This window comes from Corythoichthys intestinalis, chromosome 19 (assembly GCF_030265065.1).
Source record: "Corythoichthys intestinalis isolate RoL2023-P3 chromosome 19, ASM3026506v1, whole genome shotgun sequence".
NCBI lineage: Eukaryota > Metazoa > Chordata > Actinopteri > Syngnathiformes > Syngnathidae > Corythoichthys > Corythoichthys intestinalis.
Genome location: NC_080413.1, coordinates 3379083 through 3402188, shown reverse-complemented (window position 1 = coordinate 3402188; position 23106 = coordinate 3379083). Strand labels below are relative to the sequence as shown.

Sequence of the window (23106 nt, the reverse complement as noted above, 5' to 3'; positions counted from 1 at the left end):
CAGTTATTTTTTTTCAAGAATCCCCAAGTGGGTGTCAAAAAAATTAATATTTTAAGACTAATGGTTAAAATATATATAGCCTACTGTATACACTCACCAGCCACTTTATTAGGTACACCATGCTAGTAACGGGTCGGACCCCCTTTTGCCTTCAGAACTGCCTCAGTTCTTCGTGGCATAGATTCAACAAGGTGCCGGAAGCATTCCTCAGAGAGTTTGGTCCATGTTGACATGATGGCATCACACAGTTGGTGCAGATTTGTCGGCTGCACATCCATGATGCGAATCTCCCGTTCCACCACATCCGTAAGACGCTTTATTGGATTGAGATCTGGTGACTGTGGAGGCCATTTGAGTACAGTGAACTCATTGTCATGTTCAAGAAACCAGTCTGAGATGATTCCAGCTTTATGACATGGCGCATTATCCTGCTGAAAGAAGCCATCAGAAGTTGGGTACATTGTGGTCATAAAGGGATGGACATGGTCAGCAACAATACTCAGGTAGGCTGTGGCGTTCCAACGATGCTCAATTGGTACCAAGGGAGTGCCAAGAAAATATTCCCCACACCATTACACCACAAGCCTGAACCGTTAATACAAGGCAGGATGGATCCATGGTTTCATGTTGTTGACGCCAAATTCTGACCCCTACCATCCGAATGTCGCAGCAGAAATTGAGACTCATCAGACCAGGCAACGTTTTTCCCAATCTTCTATTGTCCAATTTCGATGAGCTTGTGCAAATTGTAGCCTCAGTTTCCTGTTCTTAGCTGAAAGGAGTGGCACCCGGCGTGGTCTTCTGCTGCTGTAGGCCATCTGCCTCAAAGTTCGACGTACTGTACGTTCAGACATGCCTACCTTGGTTGTAACGGGTGGTTATTTGAGCACTGTTGCCTTTCTATCAGCTCAAACCAGTCTGGCCATTCTCCTCTGGCATCAACAAGGCATTTCAGCCCACAGAACTGCCGCTCACTGGATATTTTTTCTTTTTCGGACCATTCTCTGTAAACCCTAGAGATGGTTGTGCGTGAAAATCCCAGTAGATTAGCAGTTTCTGAAATACTCAGACCAGCCCTTCTGGCACCAACAACAATGCCGCATTCAAAGTCACTGAAATCACCTTCCCCATACTGATGCTGTTTGAACTTCAAGAGATTGTCTTAAACCATGTCTACATGCATAAATGCACTGAGTTGCCGCCATGTGATTGGCTGATTAGAAATTAAGTGTTAACGAGCAGTTGGACAGGTGTACCTAATAAAGTGGCAGGTGAGTGTATAAATTAGTAATACTGAAACTTGTTTCTGTCAATAGGAAAAGATATATAGTTTTTTTTTCTTTGGTAAAGATTGCCGCTTGAATGCTTTCTTCCAGTGGGAAAAATAAAATTCTCTTTGTAATTAACACCCCCCCCCCCCCCCCCCCCCCCCAAAGTCCAAATTTTCCGCATTATAAGGCGTGCCTATGATTGGCCTACTTCAAAACTGAACTCGTCTATAGGGCGCACCAAATTATAAGGCGCAGTAGTAGTAGTTGTTTGGGTTGCGTTTTTTGTCACCAGATGGTACTGCGCTAAGGGGAATGTCATGCCATGATTAACCAATATTGATCCATATAAAAGGTGCACTTTCTGCTTTTGAGAAAATTGAAGGCTTTTAGGTGCGCATAGTCTTTGCCATTTTACAGAGTATAATGAGATTTGAAGGGTTCGAGATTTAAGGGGTCTAAATGAAAATTTTGTATTTTTATTGGATATTTTAAAAAAGTTCTAAAGCAGGGGCGTCCTAAGGGACGGTCTGGGTCCTGGTTTTTGTTCCTACCAACCGCACACAGACCATTGAACCAATGTTTCTGCTTAAACAAGCAGCACTTGACTACAGGAAACACCAGATTAGAGCAAAGGTATCGTCCTGTTTTTTTGGAAAGATATCCTGCGGCCAGACGTGCAATAATTTGGAGACTCCTGTCTTAAAGGGTATTTTTGCTAGTGAGGAGGACAAAAAAAAAAAAATAAGGGAGTAAGTCATATTTTCATGAAATAACTTTATTTGTGTGTAAAGTCTTGCTTTTTAAGGCATTGATGAAACAGACAAGATCACAATAACTCATACAAAAGCGTCATTGACGGCGACACATTGCACGACTATCGCCGTCAATGGCAGTCCCTCGGGGGCAAACTAAACAAACCATCCTATCCTGTATATATCATATATATTAACTTACATACCTCTAGTAGTCGAGTAATAGCATTAGAAAAATAAAACTCATGACATGCTGACGTTCTAATAATGCCATCTTTTTGTTTTCAAGTAAACCACAGGCTAATTTCACAGTGAGAAAACGGACGACACGCACAAATACAATTTAAGATCTACACAGCGAGGACCAAAAATAAAAATTTCAGAGCGAGTAAGAAGCACTTGGCTCGGAGTCCGTCGTTTAAAGGCACGTGCCTCATGCAAATTGCTCAGAAAACAATGTTAACAAATATGTGCAATGACCTTTTATTCCATACCATATATCTAATGAATCTGCTTTATTTCCTTCCTTATTGGGAGCATGCGGCGTCCATTTTGATTGGGTTACAGAGTAACTTGTTTTTGTAGCGTAAGATTGAACTCAACTGCAACAAAAATGAAATTTAGAAGTGATTTTTTAGCTTCACCTTACTGGTCTTTAACTGCAGTTTCTTTAACGTCTTACTCGTAGGGCGGGAGGACAGCACACAGAAGCACGAGACCATGAAATGTCCACAAAATTATGGAGGACCAAAGCTGCTAAAATGAAGAAATAAGAGAATTAAAAATACCAAACTAAGGTTAAAACAAAAAATATCAGTAAATAAAAGTGCTTTGCTCTTATTTTTTCCAATTCCAACCAATTCAAATGTGGGGGCGGTCTTATGTGTAGAACTATACACCTATTGGTCGATCGACTAACCAATGCCTGCCTTTACACGACCAAGTTAGTGCAGAACGGTTAAGCTAGTCATCACCAAATCCAATGAGTAGGCTTTTATTTTGTTAACCAAATATTTTGTAATGGTCTATATTGCATTTTTTAATCACGTGAATAAAAATCGTAAAAATGTTTTACCATTGTTAGGAGGCCTACGTACATCTGGCCTAGGACTACGGACGAAAAGTAGCCTTTTGGCTAATTCTGGCATATTTTACAATGAGTTGTAATGTAAATGTGCACAGTCCTTTTAAATGAAGATTAGCATAAGCGGTGTGCATTTGCAGTTCATATTAGCAAATACCAGAACCAGTTAGCATAGCGCTACCAGTTGCTATCTACCTAACCAACAGGCACATTTATATTTTCATTGTTTTACCAGCAAGTGCAGATGACGATTAGCATAAACGCATTTGCAGTTGATGTCAGCGAATACAATTAGTAGTTAGCGTAACATTAGTATCTACATAACCAATAGGCCAACACTTACACATAAGACCACCCCTTCATTTGAATTAGTTTTGTCACATGCACATTCACTGACATTTATACAATTCTTTTATTTTACCGTACTTCACATTTGCGTTTTGTTTTACCAGCTTGTGCAGATGACGATTAGCGGAAGCGGTTTGCATTTGCTGTTCTTGTCAGCGAATACCATAAGCAGTTAGCGTCGCGTTAGCCGTAACGATCTACGTAGCATTAACATCCACTCCAATGACATTTATTGATATTTTACATATTTTTAATAGGGCTGTCAAAATTATCGCGTTAACGGGCGTTCATCTTTTTAATCACGTTAAAATATTTGACGAATTTAACGCACATGCCCCGCTCAAACAGATTAAAATGACAGCAAAGTGTCATTTCCACTTGTTTTGCCGCCCTCTGCTGGCGCTTGGGTGCGACTGATTTTATGGGTTTCAGCACCATAATTAGTATTGACATCAACAATGGAGAGCTACTAGTTTATTTTTTAATTGAAAATTTTAAAAAATTTGAATAAAACGAAAACATTAAGAGGGGTTTTAATATAAAATTTCTATGACATGTACTAACATTTGTCTTTTAAGAACTACAAGTCTTTCTATCCATAGATCGCTTTAACAGACTGTTAATAATGTTAATACCATCTTGATTTGTTATAACATATACAGTACTTATGTACAGTATGTTGAATATATATATATCCGTCTTGTGTCTTATCTTTCCATTCCAACAATAATTTACAGAAAAATATGGCATATTTTAGAGATGGTTTGAATTGCGATTAATTAATATAAGCTGTGATTAACTTGATTAAAAATTTTAATCGTTTGACTGCCCTAAGTTTTAATAACCTTACTTCAAATTTGTATTTTCATTTTGTTTTACCACCTGGTGCAGATGACGATTAGCCTAAGTGTCAGCGAATAACATAAGCAATTAGCATAGCGCTAGTCGTTACCATCTATGTAGCCAATAGGCCAACACTTACAAACAAGACCGCCCCCTCATTTGAATTTTGTCATGTGCACATTCATTGACATTTATTGTTATTTATATATATTTTTTTAATTTAAACCTTACTTCACATATGTCCTAATATATTTTTTGTTTTACCAGCTGATGACGATTAGCGTAAGCAGTGTACGTTTACAGTTCATTTCATTGAATACCAAAAGTAATGTTAGCCATTAGCGTCTACATAACCAATAGGCAAACACACATAAGACCGCCCCCTCATTTGAATTAGTTTTGTCATGTGCACATTCACTGACATTTATTGATGTTTATATTAGGGCTGTCAAAATTGTCGCGTTAACGGGCGGTAATTAATTTTTTAAATCACGTTAAAATATTTGACGAAATTAACGCACATGTCCCGCTCATACAGATTTAAATGACAGTAGAGTGAAATGCCCACCTGTTAATTGTTTTATGGAGTTTTGCCGCCCTCTGCTGGCGCTTGGGTGTGACTGATTTTATAGGTTTCAGCACCCATGAGCATTGTGTAAGTAATTATTGAGATCAACAATGGCGGGCTACTAGTTTATTTTTTGATTGAAAATTTTACAAATTTTATTCAAACTAAAACATTAAGAGGGGTTTTTAATATAACTTGTAGTTCTTAAAAGATAAATGTTAGTAGTCTTTCTATCCATGGATCACTTTAACAGAATGTTAATAATGTTAATGCCATCTTGTTGATTTATTTATTGTTATAATACACAAATACAGTCCTTGTGTACCGTATGTTGTATATATCCATCTTGTGTCCTTCCATTCCAACAATTTATTTCACAGAATATATATAAATTTAGAGAAAAATATGGCATATTTTATAGATGGTTTGAATTGCAATTAATTTTTAAGCTGTAATTAACTCGATTAAAAATTTTAATCATTTGCCAGCCCAAGTTTATATATTTTTATTTTAACCTTACTTCGCATTTGTATTTTCATGTTTGTTTGCACATGACGATTAGCATAAGTGGTGTGTATTTGCAGTTCATGTCGGCAAATACGATTAAATTAGTGTAGCGTTAGCCGTTAGCATCTACATAACCAACAGGCAATTTTGTTTTGTAATGTGCACATTCTTTGGCTTTTAGTTAAATTAAAAATACAAAAATATCATTTTAACTTTACTTCACATTTGTATTTGTTCATGTGTAATTTAATTAATTTTTTGTTCTATCACCAGGTGCAGACAATTAGTGTAAGCGGTGAAGCATTTGCAGTTAGCGTACTGCTAGCCGTTAGAATCTTTAGCGCTTACACGTAACACCGCCCCCTCATTTGAATGTTTCATGTTTATTGACAATAAAAAAATTGATATTTAAATTTAAATATTTTTTTAATCTTAATTCTTATTTTTGTATTTATAGTCATTTTTATTTTTACTTTTATTTTGGCAGCTTTGGTCCCCCGTACAAAATGGTTGCCTTTATTTTAGACCATTTCCAGTTTCCAGTTAGGGTGCTGTAAAGTCTGAGCGCCCTCTCTGGCCATGTAAGCCATTTCGGCGACGGCCGCCGCTTCTTTCCTGGCCCCGCCTTTATCGTCCCGGGGGCCGGCGGGCGCCTTGACCCAGCCGTCGGTGGCGTGTCCGTGTTTCTTCTGGTGCCGCTTGTAGTTATCCCAGTGTCCGGTGGTGTAGCCGCACTCTTGGCACTTGTAGGGCTTCTCTCCGGTGTGCCTCAACATGTGGCGCTTGAGGTTCATGCTCTGATTGCAGCTGTAGTTGCAGACGGCGCAGACGAAGGGCTTGGCGCCCGAGTGCACGCGCTGGTGCCGCTTGAGGTTGGCCAGGTTACCGCAGGCGTACTCGCACAGGTGGCACTTGTAAGGCTTCTCGCCCGTGTGCACGCGGTGGTGCCGTTTCAGGTTGTCGAAGTGCGCCGAGGCGTAGTCGCACTGCGGGCACTTGTAGGGCTTCTCGCCGCTGTGCGTTTTCATGTGGCGCGCCAAGTGGTTGGGGTAGTGCGTGAGGAAGGGGCAGGCGGCGCAAGTGTACACTTTGTCGCCGACGCCGCCGGGGCTGCTCGGCGAGGACGACGAGTCCTTGGTCAGCATTTCCAGCGTGCACTTGGCGCAGATTTGCGCCGACGAGCCGTCTTCGTCTTCCAGCGGCGCGCCGCACAAGCGGCAGGTGAAGGGGAATAGCGAAGGGCGGCGGGCCACGGGGGGCGCCGACGGAGGCGAGGCCGATTTCAGACTCTCGAAGGCGGAGAGGTAGTCGGCGTTTTGCGCGGCCAGGGTCAGGTGGGCGGAAGCTGCCGCCACCTCTGAAATGACAAAAAAAAAAAAAAATCAGTCGCTAACACTTTGGATGCCATTGACCGCAATGGACGTTGGGTTGGGTAGGCAGAAGTGCGGGTTATTTTGTTGCCGAGTCATTTTATATGTTGATGGATTGTCGGGGGCTACCACGATTACCGTATTGGCCCGAATATAAGAGGGTTTTTTTTTTGCATTGAAATAAGACTGAAAAAGAGAGGGTCGTCTTATATTGGCGGTCTAGATGTTAAACCCATTCACGACGCTAGATGGCGCCAGATATCATTGAAGCGATGTTCTGTCATGAAAAATCTCAGCTACTCTCCGCATTCACAACACTAGATGGTGCCGGATATCATTGAAGCAATGTTCTGTCATGACAGATCTCAGCTACTCTCAAGTTTCACCAGTTTGCATTATTTTATTGCAATGTTTTTCCTTATTCAGATTTGTTTCAAGACTACAGTTAGTTAGACTTCCCTTTGATGGGTAATGCAGTTACTGCAATTTTGTTGTTTCATCACAATAGATTGGTTTATTTACATTTCAAAAACCAGAAGCCATTCATTTGCAAATGTGATTGCACTTTAGTTTACATATTTAAATATTCAGATATTAAGATTTGAATGAGGCAAAATAACGTGCTTTTTCTCTCAAATATAATGTTATAATCATTTGTTTCAGATGTACTGTAATTATTTTATGTATAAAAATTAATTTGGTGTTCAAAAAGTCTTTTTTCAAACTTGAGTCTTGAAAAAGAGGGGGTCGTCTTATATTCGGGCCAATACGGTATTTACAACCCTAAAAATTTGACCTAAACATTTCCAAAGCCTTGTCTTAAAAGGGATTCTCGGACTTAGGCTTGTAGGCCCTAATAAGCCATAATTGTTCTTTTCCTAAAATATGTTATTAGAAACATATATTATTGACATTGATTTAAAAAAAATATTTAGTACATGTTTTGACCCACAGAGGGCGCCATGCACATGCGTTGTGATGACACGGTTGGCCTGGACTGGGAGAATAGCTGTAGCAAGCTAGCAAGCGAAGCTAGTATGACAACTGGGATGATTTTGTCTCATCCTGCTACTGGTCAGATTGTTTGTGGGATGAGTTCCCAGCGTCGTGCCTGCATCCAATTCCAGCTCATCAGCAGTGTCTTTAAACAGATCCTAGGCGGCTTGCCGCCATTTGACAGTTTGTATATTCCATTTATTTTATTTTTAAATGAAAAATATGACTATTTTCACTCTTTATACAACTTTTTATTTTAAAAAAGGAAACTTTTGTGCATTGATTATATTTTAAAGCAAAACCCAGTAAAAGAAATTCTCATTTTTTAAATTAAAAAAAAAATTAGAAACCAAATCTTTTTCTTTTTTTTTTTTACATTTTTCATTTATTTATAAAAGATAAAAACTCTTGAATTTTTATCTTTTTCAGTCAATAAAAGTAAATATTCAAATTTCTATTATATTAAATGGGGGGGAAATGACCGTAATAGCATAATATCCAACTTTTCTCAAAGCATATTTTGTTAGATTGTTCATTTCCAAGTGAAAAGTATTTTAATTGAAGACACTTTAAGCCTCTGGAAAAGTGGCTCATACCTTTGGCAGCTTCGTCTTCTTCTTCACTAGCTGTGTGGGCACCGGCATCGTGCCTCTTGAGGCTGCTGCCGGCGGGGGGCCTGAGGCCGAGGTGTCCTTGCGCGGGTCCAGAGTGGGCCTCGACGCCGGCGGGCGCGTGCATGCGCTGGTGCCTCTTGAGGTTCCCCAAGGAGCTGCAGGCGAAGGCGCAGCTCTCGCACTTATATGGCTTCTCGCCAGTGTGTATGCGCAGGTGGCGCTGCAGGTTGACCAGCTGCGCCGAGGCGTACGAGCACACGGGGCAGTTGAAGGGCTTCTCGCCGTTGTGCGTCTTCATGTGCCGCTTGACGTGGTTGGCGTAGCGCGACGAAAAGCCGCACAGGTGGCACGAATGCAGTTTGTTCTTGTCCTCGTCCGCCCCGGCCGGGCTCCCGAAGGCCAAGTCCGCGCCGGGGCCGGCGTCCCGCGACGCCTTGCGGCAGCGTGAGCAATAGGCTCCGGCCGGCTCTAGCGCCGCGCCCAGCGGGTCGTCGCGCAGCTGGCCGCAGCCCCGGCACTGCAGGTAGGGCGGGAAGGGCGGCTCGGAGCGGCCCGCCCTGCCTTCGTCCTCGCGCCCGTGGTCAGGGGTGCTGCCGTGGGAGGTTTCCGTTTCGCTAGCCATGCTGCCGCTGCCGTCGGAGCTGTCCTCATCACACAGAGGGTACACGGAGAAACCGATCTCAGCAGCTACCTCTGACAAAAATGGAAAAAATGTTAGCTTGATGCAGTAAATCGAGCTAGCGAACAATATTTATCCCAACAACAACTAAATTTCCTTGAGGAACTGTTACTTCAATTAGCAATAGTAAGAAACCGCCACTAGATGTCTCTGGAAAAAAAAAATAGTGTATAAGGCACCTCATGACAAACCTATGGTGCAAAAATGAAAGTTCATTAAAATTATGAAAGTACATGATCACACATACCCACAATTTCCATATTGGGAAAGAATTAGCCACTCGCAAAAACTTGAATATTAATAACTTTTTTGTTGGCACCACACAACAAAAACTCATAAATAAAACTTAAAATCTATAAAGTATCAAGTGGGTGAACACACAGAAACTACTACTACATTTAGAATTACTCACCAACAAAAACAAAGTTAAATATCAAGAACGTTTTTTTTGTATAAGGCACCACACAACATAAACATATGGTGCAATATTTTTACAGGATATTCTTTTCATCCAAGTATTTTTCCCCAATAGCTAGATAAATGGAATGGTCATGACAAATAACAGTCTTGTGCTAAGTGGAATATGAAATAATAAAAATGCATTTATTCAGGACGACATGGCAAAATTACTTCATAATGGTCAAAACTGTCGACTTCACCTTTACTGTCACGCCTCCCGAACGATATTTTATGCCACATAAATCGGGCTTATGTCATTTCCCCTTCCCGGCTTCGGAGAATGAAAACAATCAAAGAGGCGTGACAGCTAGCCGACACGCTAACCCGAACCGAGTGATGTTTCAAAGTCCTCGAAGCGGAAAATCACACATAACTAGCCCGGATTACTTCACATGACGACTGGGTTATCGATTGTCTTAGCCGATCGGCAACCTGCCTGGCAGCGACCAAGTTCGAGCTCGTCGTTCCCCTGCTGAGGGCAAAGGGCTCGTTTGCGAGGAAGCGGCTGGACAATGACCACCGGACAAACCGGCCGACGTCGGAGGAGCGTGTAGCTGCCAAATGGTCAACACGAATATGGCAAAGTCGTAAACAGCGAGAGACTCATAGGAGGGCGGCTGCAGTTGTTATGCAGCTAACATGTGCAGCTAATGTGTATGAGGAGAGCTTTTTACGTGCCCATCCACGATCAAACGTAAGTAGTCCTTTATTTAAAGAAAGTTTGTAGTGTTTACTTTGTAATCGCTGCATTCGCTTTAACACAAAGTTGCAATTTCTGATCGGACAGAACACCGGGCACATGAAGAGGGCAATAAGCCGAGTATAGTGCTCTCCCGGCGGGGGGATGTGCGACAAGGAGCATGTCAGCCACAAAACGCAAGCCACCTACATATTAAAATGATCCCAGTATTTGACATAATACAAAACACAATATTTACTCAGTTCCTCGTAAGTCCCATGGTCCCATAGTAGTAGGGCTTGTTTTGGCCAATATCCACTGGTGAATGGGAACCTTTTGAAACCCCAAAAAGGCTCACACGCCCTCCATCGTACAGCAAGATTTTTCTGCAGCCGTTTGGCTGGCGTCATGCGAAAAATAAACGAATTAATCCGCAAAATCAGCTGAATCCTTAGTCCTTCTCATACAACAGTACGGCTATATAGTGAAGAGGACTCCTTCTCCCGTACACGTCACAGCGCCCTCTTCCTCAATGCAAGACCGAAGCCGGAAGTCACTCATTTTCATTGAGCGGGATTCAAAAAATTCAATAAATACATCGATCGCTTCTTCACACATCCAAGTGGTCCACTTCATTCAGGAGCATAAAATACCGGGTGTATTATGAAATAAACATGTTTTTTCGTATAACAGGCACTTTAAACCCGCGCTAACTCAAACATTCTGAACCTCCGCTTTAAACTAGGGCTGTCAAAATTATCACGTTAATGGGGCGGTCTTATGTGTAGAACTATACACCTATTGGTCGATCGACTAGCCAATGCCTGCCTTTACACGACCAAGTTAGTACAGAACGGTTAAGCTAGTCATCACCAAATCCAATGAGTAGTCTTTTTGTTAACCAAATATTTTGCAATGGTCTATATTGCGTTTTTTTATCATGTGAATATGAATAATAAAAATGTTTTACCATTGTTAGGAGGCCTACGTACATCTGGCCTAGGACTACGGACGAAAAGTAGCCTTTTGGCTAATTCTGGCATATTTTACAATGAGTTGTAATGTTAATGTGCACCGTCCTTTTAAATGAAGATTAGCCTAAGCGGTGTGCATTTGCAGTTCACATTAGCAAATACCAGAACCAGTTAGCATAGCGCTACCTGTTGCTATCTACCTAACCAACAGGCACATTTATATTTTCATTTTGTTTTACCAGCAAGTGCAGATGACGATTCGCATAAACGCATTTGCAGTTGATGTCAGCGAATACAATAAGTACTTAGCATAACATTAGTATCTACATAACCAATAGGCCAACGCTTAGACATAAGACCGCCCCTTCATTTGAATTAGTTTTGTCATGTACACGTATCACTGACATTTATACAATTCTTTTATTTTTAATTTCACCGTACTTCACATTTGCGTTTTGTTTTACCAGCTTGTGCAGATGACGATTAGCGGAAGCGGTTTGCATTTGCCGTTCATGTCAGCAAATACCATAAGCAGTTAGCGTCCCGTTAGCCGCAACTATCTACGTAGCATCAACATCCACTCCAATGATTGATATTTTACATATTTTTAATAGGACTGTCAAAATTATCGCGTTAATTAATTTTTTAAATTAATCACGTTAAAATATTTGATGCATTTAACGCACATGCCCCGCTCAAACAGATTAAAATGACAGCAAAGTGTCATTTCCACTTGTTACTTGTGTTTTTTGTTTTGTCTGCTGGCGCTTGGGTGCGACTGATTTTATGGGTTTCAGCACCACGAGCATTGTGTAATTATTGACATCAACAATGGCGAGCTACTAGTTTATTTTTTGGTTGAAAATTTTACAAACTTTATTAAAACGAAAACATTAAGAGGGGTTTAAATATAACATTTCTATAACTTGTACTAACATTTATCATTTAAGAACTACACGTCTTTATGGATCGCTTTAACAGAATTAATAATGTTAATGCCATCTTAATGATTTGTTATAATAAACAAATACAGTACTTATGTACAGTATGTTGAATGTATATATCAGTCTTCAGTCTTAGCTTTCCATTCCAACAATAATTTACAGAAAAATATGTCATATTTTATAGATGGTTTGAATTGTGATTAACTCGATTAAAAATTTTAATCGTTTGACAGCCCTACTTTAAACGTCAACTTTTTCCACATAAGACACCACACGACACAAACTCATGGTCCATCTATAGACCCTACTCCCCTACGTCACAAAATAACGTGTCGCTGTATCCGACCGCCATATTGTCCGACATTTTTTAGCCCTATTCTCAATGGTTTCAATTAGTCGTGCAATTTATAGAGCAATTCATGGAATCCCCGGTGTTATCTGACGCTGTAAACTCATTGGATGCGTTGCATAAAAAGCGTTATGTGGAAAAGCTTCAGTTTATCCATTCGCCAGATTCATATTTGATGCCTAAATCGATGTTTTTCCACCCGCTGTCTTCGCCGTCTCTGCCTGAAATCTGCTACCCTGATTTTTACAACTATCTTGTCCACACAAAATCAGCCTATTCTCACGAAAGTTTGAAAAACTTCAAGAGCTTGGAGGCTTATAAATACTTTGTTGCTGGTTGGGTGAAACAGGTCCTCGGCCACGAAAATTCGGCAGGAATCTATCTTGTGCTCGGGAAGGTGAGTTACGAAATTTTCAATTCAATATCTTTTGTTCTTGCTAACATCCACTGTCAAGTCTAATGTATTTCATGTCATTTGTCAATTCAGCTAGGGCTTTTAAAGTTTATATGGTTCAGCGATAGCACTCTCACTACAAACATGTATAATATGTAATAAATATGAAGTGCGATAGCACTACTCCAGATTGTCCCTAGTTGAATTTATTTTTTGGCTTTTGACCTCAATAGTGAAATTGTATATTAATTGTATGACAACTGACTTCTTATCCCCTTATAATTATATCTTTTAAGGTAGTTCATTCACAACGTCTGAGTATGTTGTCGGCGATTAGCCTAGCAATGATCTTAATTGTGGTTGTCATTCCAAAACCCTCTAAATATATATTAAATGCATCTTACCAGATATAAAATGACTACTACATAATCTGTGGTAATCGTTTGGAGCCCAGTTTTCTAGTCAAATTGCAGCAACACATCTCGCTCTCCTCTCCGGGTCTCTCGGAATCCGGTAGAACTTCAAGTCTCTCCGTCTATCTTCTCTGTTATTGCAACCGACCGCCACACACGCCTTCACCATTTTGATTATTAATGTTAACGAGCAGAAAAACACGCCATAATAGGAGGAATTTACGTAGCGGTAATGCATCAACAGTGACGAGTTGACGGACAATATGGCGCGGGGGCGTGGTTGTGACGTCATGTGAGTAGGGTCTATAAACCCAAAGTTCATATATTTTTTTCAATATGACGTGGGCAAAGACATAGCAACTTGTACTACATTAGGAGGACCAACACAAACATTTATCACCAACTTTTGACCGACAAACACCGCAGAGCCATGGTGGGAATTCCAGTGTCAATTCCATCTAGGTCTCTTACCAAAAATTTGACAAACATTTTCACCCCTATCTATCACAGTCATTGGCATTGAAACATGATCTCACAAACTGCCAGTTAAAAAAGGTCATTAAATCAACATGTGAGTGAAACATCGCGGCGAAACCAAAACTAGCTTCCATACTCACTCGTCTCGGAGCCCGCCACGAAAACGCGTCCTTCCCTCTCAAGACGTCGAGTGAGAATGTTAGCAAAGAAGCAGTTTGTCGCCCCCCCCCCCCCCTTTTTTTGGGGGGGGTCATAGCACCCCCGACCCCACCCTCCCTCTCTTATAGATGATTACAGAGCCTCATGATGATGATGATGATGGTTGTGAGGGCCGCTGCTGATGGTAATGATGATGATGATGGGGTAATGATAATGGCAGCTGCAGAGGCAACAGCACATGATGATGATGATGATGAATGTGCTGCCCTCTCATAATGGTGTCCTTGATGATAATGGTCATAGGTTTTTTTGCTTCTTTTCATACATCACATTGGCGGCATATTGTGAATGATCATGTTTCAGTGCCACTGACGGCGATAGACGTCCAATCAGTTTGCGCTAAGGACGTGAAAACGACTAACCTGAGAATTTTTCCAGGCCAAGAATGTTGCCGTCGTGATAAGGATCGGTAAATTGAAGGTCGTGTTCCAGAAGGAAGTCCGTGTGGAAGGTGAGGTTTCCTGCGTTTTGGGCGGCTACAACAGTTTTTGAATCCACTGTCGCCAAAAATAAGAATTGCACATTAGGGCTGCCAATATTAATCAAGAAATATTTTCACAGTCAGTCTGAATTGGAGACTTAGTGCTGCAAGGATTAATCGATTAAAAAAAAAAAGTAGGGCTGTCAAAATTATCGCGTTAACGGGCGGTAATTAATTTTTTAAATTAATCACATTAAAATATTTGACGCAATTAACGCACATGCCCCGCTCAGATTAAAATGACAGCAGTGTCATAACCACTTGTTACTTGTTTTTTGGCGCCCTCTGCTGGCGCTTGGGTCCAAATGATTTTATGGGTTTGGGGAGTGAGCATGGTGTAATGACATCAACAATGGCGAGCTACTAGTTTATTTTTTTTTATTGAAACTTTTACAAATTTTAATAAAACGAAAACATTAAGAGGGGTTTTAATATAAAATTTCTATAACTTGTACTAACATTTATCTTTTAAGAACTACAAGTCTTTCTATCCACTGATCGCTTTAACAGAATGTTAATAATGTTAATGCCATCTTGTTGATTTGTTGTTATAATAAACAAATACAGTACTGATGTACCGTATGTTGAATGTATATATCCGTGTTGTGTTTTATCTTTCCATTCCAACAATAATTTGCAGAAAAATATGGCATATTTTATAGATGGTTTGAATTGCGATTAATTACGATTGATCAATTTTTAAGCTGTAATTAAGTCGATTAAAAATTTCAATCGTTTGACAGCCCTAAAAAAGCATATTTTATAGATGGTTTGAATTGCGATTAAGTACGATTAATTAATTTTTAAGCTGTAATTAAGTCGATTAAAAATTTTAATCGTTTGACAGCCCTAAAAAAAAGATTACATTTTGTTGCTTTCAGTATTGGTTTTAAGTAAAGTGGCGTTGTAATGGTTTTCAAAGTGTTTGCATTTAGTTTTATTGATTTGGGTGGATACACTGCCCTCTCGTGGCAACAATGAATATGACATAGCTCAGTTCACATGGCTGAATCCAGCTGCTCCTTGTTAAGACCAGTATAAGCTAAGTTTTCGTTTGAGCTAATGTGTTTTGTTATGCATTTGTAATTTAGTTTATAGGTATATTTATCCGTTTTTTTGTGGGAATAAGTGTTAGGGTTAGCATTTTATAGCAAATAAGCTAGCGGACTTTTTCTATCTAAGTAGCTAATTGTTCTTTTGTTGTACTTTGATCCTCATGATTTTATTTTAATTTTTTAATCTTCCTGATCTAATTACTCGATTAATCGACTACAAAACTAATCGATAGCTGCAGCCATAGTAAATATTTTAGGGCAGTCAAAATTATCGCGTTAACGGGCGGTAATTATTTTTTTAAATTAATCACGTTAAAATATTTGAGGCAATTAACGCACATGCCCCGCTCAGATTAAAATGACAGCAGTGTCATAGCCACTTGTTACATGTGTTTTTTGTCTCCCTCTGCTGGCGCTTTGGTGCGACTGATTTTATGGGTTTAAGCACCATGAGAATTGTGTAATTATTGACATTAACAATGGTGAGCTACTAGTTTGATTGAAAATTTTACAAATTTTATTAAAACGAAAACATTAAGAGGGGCTTTAATATAAAATTTCTATAACTTTTACTAACATTTATCTTTTAAGAACTAAGTCTTTCTATCCATGGATTGCTTTAACAGAATGTTTATGTTAATGCCATCTTGTTGATTTATTGTTATAATAAACAAATACAGTACTTATGTACAGTATGTTGAATGTACATATCAGTCTTATGTCTTATTTTTCCATTCCAACAATAATTTACAGAAAAATATGGCATATTTTATAGATGGTTTGAATTGCGATTAATTAATTTTTAAGCTGTGATTAACTCGATTAAAAATCTTACTATTTTAGGGCTGTCAAAGATTTTTCATCAAGAAAAAGATTTAAATACAGTAAACCTGTTTCATTATTTCTAAACATTTTTATTTTAAATTTTAAAAAAACATTCTCTTTAATAATTCCCCCCCCTCCCTACTTTTTCCATTTAAAAAAACGGGTATCACTTTATTTGGCAGTGGGGTCATAAGACAGTCATACAGTATATATTATATATACACACAGTGGGGCAAATAAGTATTTAGTCAACCACTAATTCTGGAGTTGAAAGTCTGTGTTGCCCAATGATAGCCCCAAAACATCACTGCTCTAGAGGAGATCTGCATGGAGGAATGGGCCAATATACCAGCAACAGTGTGTGAAAAGCTTGATAAGAGTTACTGACAACGCTTGGCCTCCGTTATTGCCAACAAAGGGTACATAACAAAGTATTGAGATGAACTTTTGGTATTGACCAAATAGTTATTTTCCACCATGATTTGAAAATAAATTCTTTAAAAATCAAACAATGTGATTTTCTGTTTTTTTATCCACATTCTGTCTCTCATGGTTGAGTTTTACCCATGTTGACAATTAGAGGCCTCTCTAATATTTTCAAGTGGGAGGACTTGCACAATTAGTGGTTGATTAAATACTTATTTGCCCAACTGTATACCCTCAGTTATTGAGAGAAATGGTATGCTCCGTCACCTGCGGGAGTTGGATACGGAAAATAATATAATAGCGATAATAGCATAAACGTAGCATAAACGAATTTCACCATTTCAGGTCCATTTTGCAATAAATGGGGCCTGTGTGACGTCATCACACGCAATTCATATCTCAATATCTCAACGATAGCAGCGCAAACAAAACATTTTACAGCACAAATGTAGCACAAACGATTGACATTTTAAACTAAATTTGCGTCTGATGTGGGGGCCAACTTCACGGAGGTAATTATGGCACTCTTATGACAATCTTATGAACTCATTGTCAAAAAAAAAAAAAGTTATCAAAAAATGTTCTCCATTACTCTAAGTACTTACACTTGACTGGCTGTGGATGCTGCTGTTTTTTCCTTGGCATCTTCCAGTCAGCCTCTCATTTGTTGGCAATGTTTTCGCGCATACTTTCGCAACCATTGGCTCGTTGTACATCTGCATGTGATTTTGTGAGAATTCTGAAAATGGAACACAAAAACAATTAGCTCACATCTGGAATATTCTTTGTAAAGCGACAAGTCTACAATTTCAGGCACACCGTAGTTTCCGAACTATAAGCCGCTACTTTTGTCCTCTCATTTTGAATCCTGCGGCTTATAGTCCAGTGCAGCTTATTTGTTGATTTATTTGGGTTAATATTTGACCTTTATTTGACAGCGGCGTCATAAGATCGCCATAATAATGACATGACATTATCATGGGAATTAATGAATGCTTCTGACAGATGTCATTAAGTGACATCCGGCTAATTATGTCACTAACTCCATTTATGTCCAGCTTGGCTCTTTTACATCCATTCAAAAGGGAGAGAATTTGCCGGATGACACAAAATGACATCTATCGTAAGCATTCATTAATGCTCATGGCAGTGTGATGTCACAATTATGATGTCTTATGACAGTCTAATGGCACTACTGTCAAATAAAGTGTTACCAAATTCCATAACTAGCAATACATGAAACAACTAGAACAGTAACTGAAGAAATAATTCGCACAAAACATGAATTTTGATTTGTTATTTACATCTGTAGCGCTGCAATGCATGCTAGGAGGCATGCTGGATGACAACAGCGTTGACAGCAGGTGGCAGCAGACTTTGAATGTCTCCCTCAAGAGAACAGTGATGGCCAAATGAAGCTTCTTGAGGTAACGAAGCTCTGCAGCCAATTGGTTCAAGGCTTTATGGTGGTTCATTTGGTCTTATGACAGTCTTATGATGCCGCTGTAAAATAAAGCGTTACCGGTTGATATCTTTTGGCGTAAATATCCCATATATAGTGAGGACAGCTGCGGCTTATAGTCCAGTGCGGCTTACCTATGAACAAATGCCGTTTTTGTGTCAAATTTAGTGGGTGGCGGCTTATAGTCAGGTGCGCTTTATAGTGTGAAAATTACAGTATATTCTTTATCCTCTGCAAATATTAACCTTACTGAGCAGTTGTGCCGGACGTGTGTCGATTACGTTTGCGTTATGGTACGCCCTGTTGGCCAAGTTACACACATTATTTTAGTTTTACGACTCAGAAATGTTCATTGGTTATTTTTTATGCGTGTTTGAGGGTCAAGTTTACATTTTAATAGGGCTGCAGCTTTCGATTATTTTGGTAGTCTACTAATCGATGAACTAGTTAGTTCGAGTAAACGAGTAATCGGATAAGGAACATAGAAAATTAAAATACCTGAACTGAGCCTCAAACGGTATAAAAAAATAAATGAGGATCTAAGTACAACAAAAGAACAATTGGCTAATTTGCATAGAAAAAGCCCGCTAGCTTAAATGCTATAAAATGCTCATGTTTTTTGTTGTTTTTTTTTACAATGCTCTTAACAAATGATTCAAACACATATTCCCACAATAAACATCTTAATAAACCAATTAACTAAATTACGAATGCATTAAAAAACTTAGCTTATGTTGGTCTTAACAGGGAGCAACTGGATTCAGCCATGTAAAATGAGCTATGTCATAGTCACTGTCACCACTAGAGGGCAGTCGATCCACCCAAATCAATAAAACTAAATGTAAACACTTTCAAAACAAACCATTACAAATGCCCCTTTAATTAAACGAGTACTCCAAGCAGCAAAATTTAATTCGAATCTTTTTTTTCCCTAATCGAATTACTTGAGTTGATCAATTAATCGTTGCAGCTTTACATTTTAAAATCAATAATTTCTCATTTTTTGGCCAAATGATATCAAATTTAATGCATTCATTGGCATTGACAGCACCAGACATCAAATCCACTTGAACTGTGATGGCAGGCATTGAATTGGTCGTGTTTCAGTGCCATTGACGACGATAGACGTCCAATTTATTTGGTCTAAGAGGGTAGGCAGCGATCGAGCGACTTCAGTGGCTGACAGGGAGTTAATTTATAAAAAACGTTCGAGCCGTTAGAAGAGTAAGAAGTGTTTTTTTGTGGTAGTTGTTTCAGAGTTGTAAATTGTAATGTCAAAGTTAGTGTGTGTGGTCAACGTAAAAAAACAGCTGGTGCGTGATTTGTGTCATCAAAAAGTCTTGACAATTAGGCTCGAGCGTATGACGTGGCACTCGCGAGGTTTCCGCCTCTATCGCCACTGTGGAAGCGAAAAACATAAACAGTGAGGCATTTCAACACAGGTCGCTCTTTAAAAATGGTTGGAAATTATTGTGCGGTAAAGAATTGCAACAACCGATCGAATAGAAAGGAGAATGTACAGCTCGACGGAACACCATTGAGTTTCTTCCGGATCCCTACATGGAGAAAAGGCGAGGGAAAGCTCATATCTGAACTTACCAAACGTCGAAGAATGGCATGGGTGGCCTCGATCAGAAGGAAGGGCATAACGTTTGATTCTTTACACACAGAGTTTGCTCTATGCACTCCGGTAAGTTAATTTCGTTTGTTTACGCACATTTCAGTAACTTTATGCCCTAAGTCGGCCTGTTGTTAGCTATAGCTACAGCTAAACAACTAGCATGCATACATGTGCATTGTCTTCATAAGACATAATTCCTGTCGTTCCTAATGGAAAAAGATGTAATATTCTGACGTGAGAGAGTGGCAAAGAATTTGTACACAGGCTACATTTTCTGCAACAAAAAAATTGTACATCCGTGGTCACAGACTAATGTAAACACACATTGCCTACCTTTGCTAGAAAGATAGTGTTGCCGTTTGCTATGGCCATAATGTGCAGATCCCGCACCCATCCGCAGCAAAACTGTTCGTAGCTTTGTAGCGATTTGTGGTTTCGGAATTGCTGATGAGTGTAGTAACATACACCAAACACTAAATACAGCATGATATCCATTTTGCGTAGTGGTGGAAGCTTGTCGACATCTTTATTCCATTTGAGTTCGGCTTGCTCGTGAGGGTCAACATTGTTCACATCCTTAAAATTGCTCACATATCTGTCCTTCGCTGTGGTAACAAGTTTGTCTCTGTATCGAACTGGCAAGTTTTCCCTACATTTTTCCATCTTTGGCACTCGTAGTTGAATTGTATTTGCCGTTAAGTTTAAATGTCCCGTGATGCAGACGTGCTTCCGAAATGGCTGCGTTGTCGCAAATCTCGCACGATCCCGTGCTGCTGTGACGTAAACGCTCGAGCCTAATAAGACATTTACAAAAAAAAAAAAAAAAATGCTGCATTTTCACCTCAACTTTAAAAACAACTGGAAATTTGACCCCGTGGGTTCTCCAGGGTTAAAAGATGCGTTTAACAATGCAAGTTTCATGAAAACCAGTTTATCTCTGAAACGTGACATACTAGCTGACGTTGTAATCATGCGACAAAATGACAAATTCACTTGCAGTGGCCGAAAGCTATTTTACATTTAATTGACCATCAATTTATAAACATAGGTGAACAATTTAACCCACTTGTATGTCATTTTTTACTAAATTAATGCTTTCCAACCTAACCTTTTACCCAAAAAAATGCATCCAAAGAACCCGACTTCATTACAAGCCGTCCACAGAAGAGCATGCGGCTAGCATCTTGAAAAGAAGGCTGAAAACGCCATTTAATTTCATATTTTAGTCACTGCCTAAATCATCGATAATCTCCCAAGGCACGCACAATAGGATCGCCCTTAAACATAACTAGCAGTCGACGTCGATGCTCCCCCCAAAAAACACAACCAGCACGTATGAAGGTAGCTAACGTCAACTTGTCATGCTAACTTACCTAACCGGAGAAAGTAGTCCCCCTCCACGCCGCCGCAGCGCACCCCGCTAAATGAGTCGTGAGGGCCCGCGATCTCGCCACCTCCGCACGTCCGCCATTTCTTCGCGAGCCGCGGCGACAAAGAAAGGCAATTAATGGTATTTTTCATAACTTAATTGATTTTCTGATTCGCCTGTGTGATCTCCTAGCGAGGAACAACAAGGCGACTTCCGGCGGAGGGGGATGGCGGAGCTTCACATTTAAAGCCCGCATCGCTGTTGCGGTAGCCTGTGAGCCCCTTTTAACGGCATCCAAACGTTTGTTTCGACAAAGTAAACGCGGTAAATTGAAATTTTACGTCTTTGTGTGACGTGTTTATTGCGAAACAAATGGATTTTTGTTTTTGTTTTTCATGTAACATTAAGGAAAAACCGGGCAGTTATTAACGATACTGCAAAGAACACGATTGTTATCTTTTCATTGGCGCGCATTTATGATGTCATTTATACGTGTCCACGTTTTCTTGTAATCGTTAGACGTATTTCGGAGTTATTGAAGCGGTAAAGTTTACGATTCATTTTGATTGAACTGCCTTTTTAAAGGACAGGCTTTTACTGTGAAATACATGGAAGTCACTACCGGATATTACGTAACTGTCAAGCTGTCTGTTGACGGTGAGGAGGAGGAGTCTGCCTCCATTTAACTAGCTAAGCGTCCAATCATGAAACTAGCTTAAAATATGTCTTGTTTTGTGAGCAATTAACGCAATACAAGACGTATTTTTATCAGGAAATTTAAATAGGGGGATATTATTTAAAGAACGGAAAATAACAAATTGATATAAGCTAGCTTCACTGACATTGACGGTATTTAAAGAACGGAAAAAATAACAAATTGACATAAGCTAGCTTCACTGACATTGACGGTGATAGTCGAACCGTTTTCTACAAACCACACAGTAACTGTCAAATTACCACATACAACAATGAAACAGAGAAAACAGATCAACCACTTTCCTATTGTTGGATCATCTTTAACGAATTAACGTCATTTCATAAATTAACATTGGCTGCCATTGACGGCAATAGACGTCCAACCCAGCTTTGTTTTTTAATTCTCGTCTTAGTCTTTAAGACAATAATACTTATTAGTGTTAGTCATATTTTAATCATCTCAAAATGTGTCTTAGTCTAGTTTTTGCTGACGAAAACTAATTTCGTCTAGTTTTAGTCGATGTTTACTAAAATTTAGGGCAGCAACGATTATTCTATTAACTTGAGTAATTCGAGTCGAAAAAACATTCGAATTAAATTTTTGCTGCTTCGAGTATTCGTTGAATTAAAGGGGCATTGTAATGGTTTGTTTTAAAAGTGTTTGCATTTAGTTTTATTTATTTGGGTGGATACACTGCCCTCTAGTGGCAACAGTGAATATGACATAACTCATTTCACATGGCTGAATGCAGCTGCTCCCTGTTTAAGACCAACATAAGCTAAGTTTTTGTTTGAGTTAATGTTTTTTAATGCATTCATAATTTAGTTTATTTGTATATTAAGATGTTTTTTGTGGGAATATGTGTTTGAACCATTTACTAAGAGCATTGTAAAAAAAAAAAAAAAAAAAAAAAATTTAAAGTTGGGATTTTATAGCATTTAGGCTAGCGGACCTTTGCTATGCAAGTTAGCCAAATGTTCTTTTGTTGTACTTAGAGCCTCATTTATTTTTGTATATCGTTTGAGGCTCAGCTCATTATTCGAACTAAGTAGTTCATCGATTAATTGACTACTAAAATAATCGATAGCTGCAGCCCTACTAAAATTGTTTCAAAAAATAAAAATCGTCTGTAAAATTAAAAAGAATTAATCACACCCATCTGGACGCCATGAACTATATGTAAAAAAAAATTGTCTGAGAGTTTCAGAGGACGTTCGTAGTTAGCAATAG

At 39.3% G+C, this 23106-nt stretch overlaps 1 protein-coding gene across 1 annotated transcript; it reads right to left on the bottom strand.

The window, feature by feature from the left end:
- Positions 1–5750: 5750 nt before the first annotated feature.
- On the bottom strand, positions 5751–21418 carry znf513a (zinc finger protein 513a). Its single transcript, XM_057823438.1, has 5 exons — positions 21184–21418; positions 17333–17466; positions 14303–14437; positions 8336–9046; positions 5751–6730 (listed from the first exon to the last, which is right to left on the bottom strand). The coding sequence occupies exons 2-5, from the start codon at positions 17370–17372 to the stop codon at positions 5895–5897; spliced, it is 1722 nt and encodes a 573-aa protein (XP_057679421.1). The 5' UTR covers positions 17373–17466; positions 21184–21418; the 3' UTR covers positions 5751–5894.
- Between the last annotated feature and the right edge of the window lie 1688 nt (positions 21419–23106).

Excerpts from the sequence above, each read along its gene's own strand:
- znf513a (XM_057823438.1), bottom strand. The coding sequence starts at position 17,372 with ATGCCAAGGAAAAAACAGCAGCATCCACAGCCAGTCAAGT. Across the intron at positions 14,438-17,332 it reads GCATCCACAGCCAGTCAAGT|TGGATTCAAAAACTGTTGTA; the intron begins GTAAGTACTTAG and ends TTTTGGCGACAG. Across the intron at positions 9,047-14,302 it reads TGGCCTGGAAAAATTCTCAG|AGGTAGCTGCTGAGATCGGT; the intron begins GTTAGTCGTTTT and ends CATTTTTGTCAG.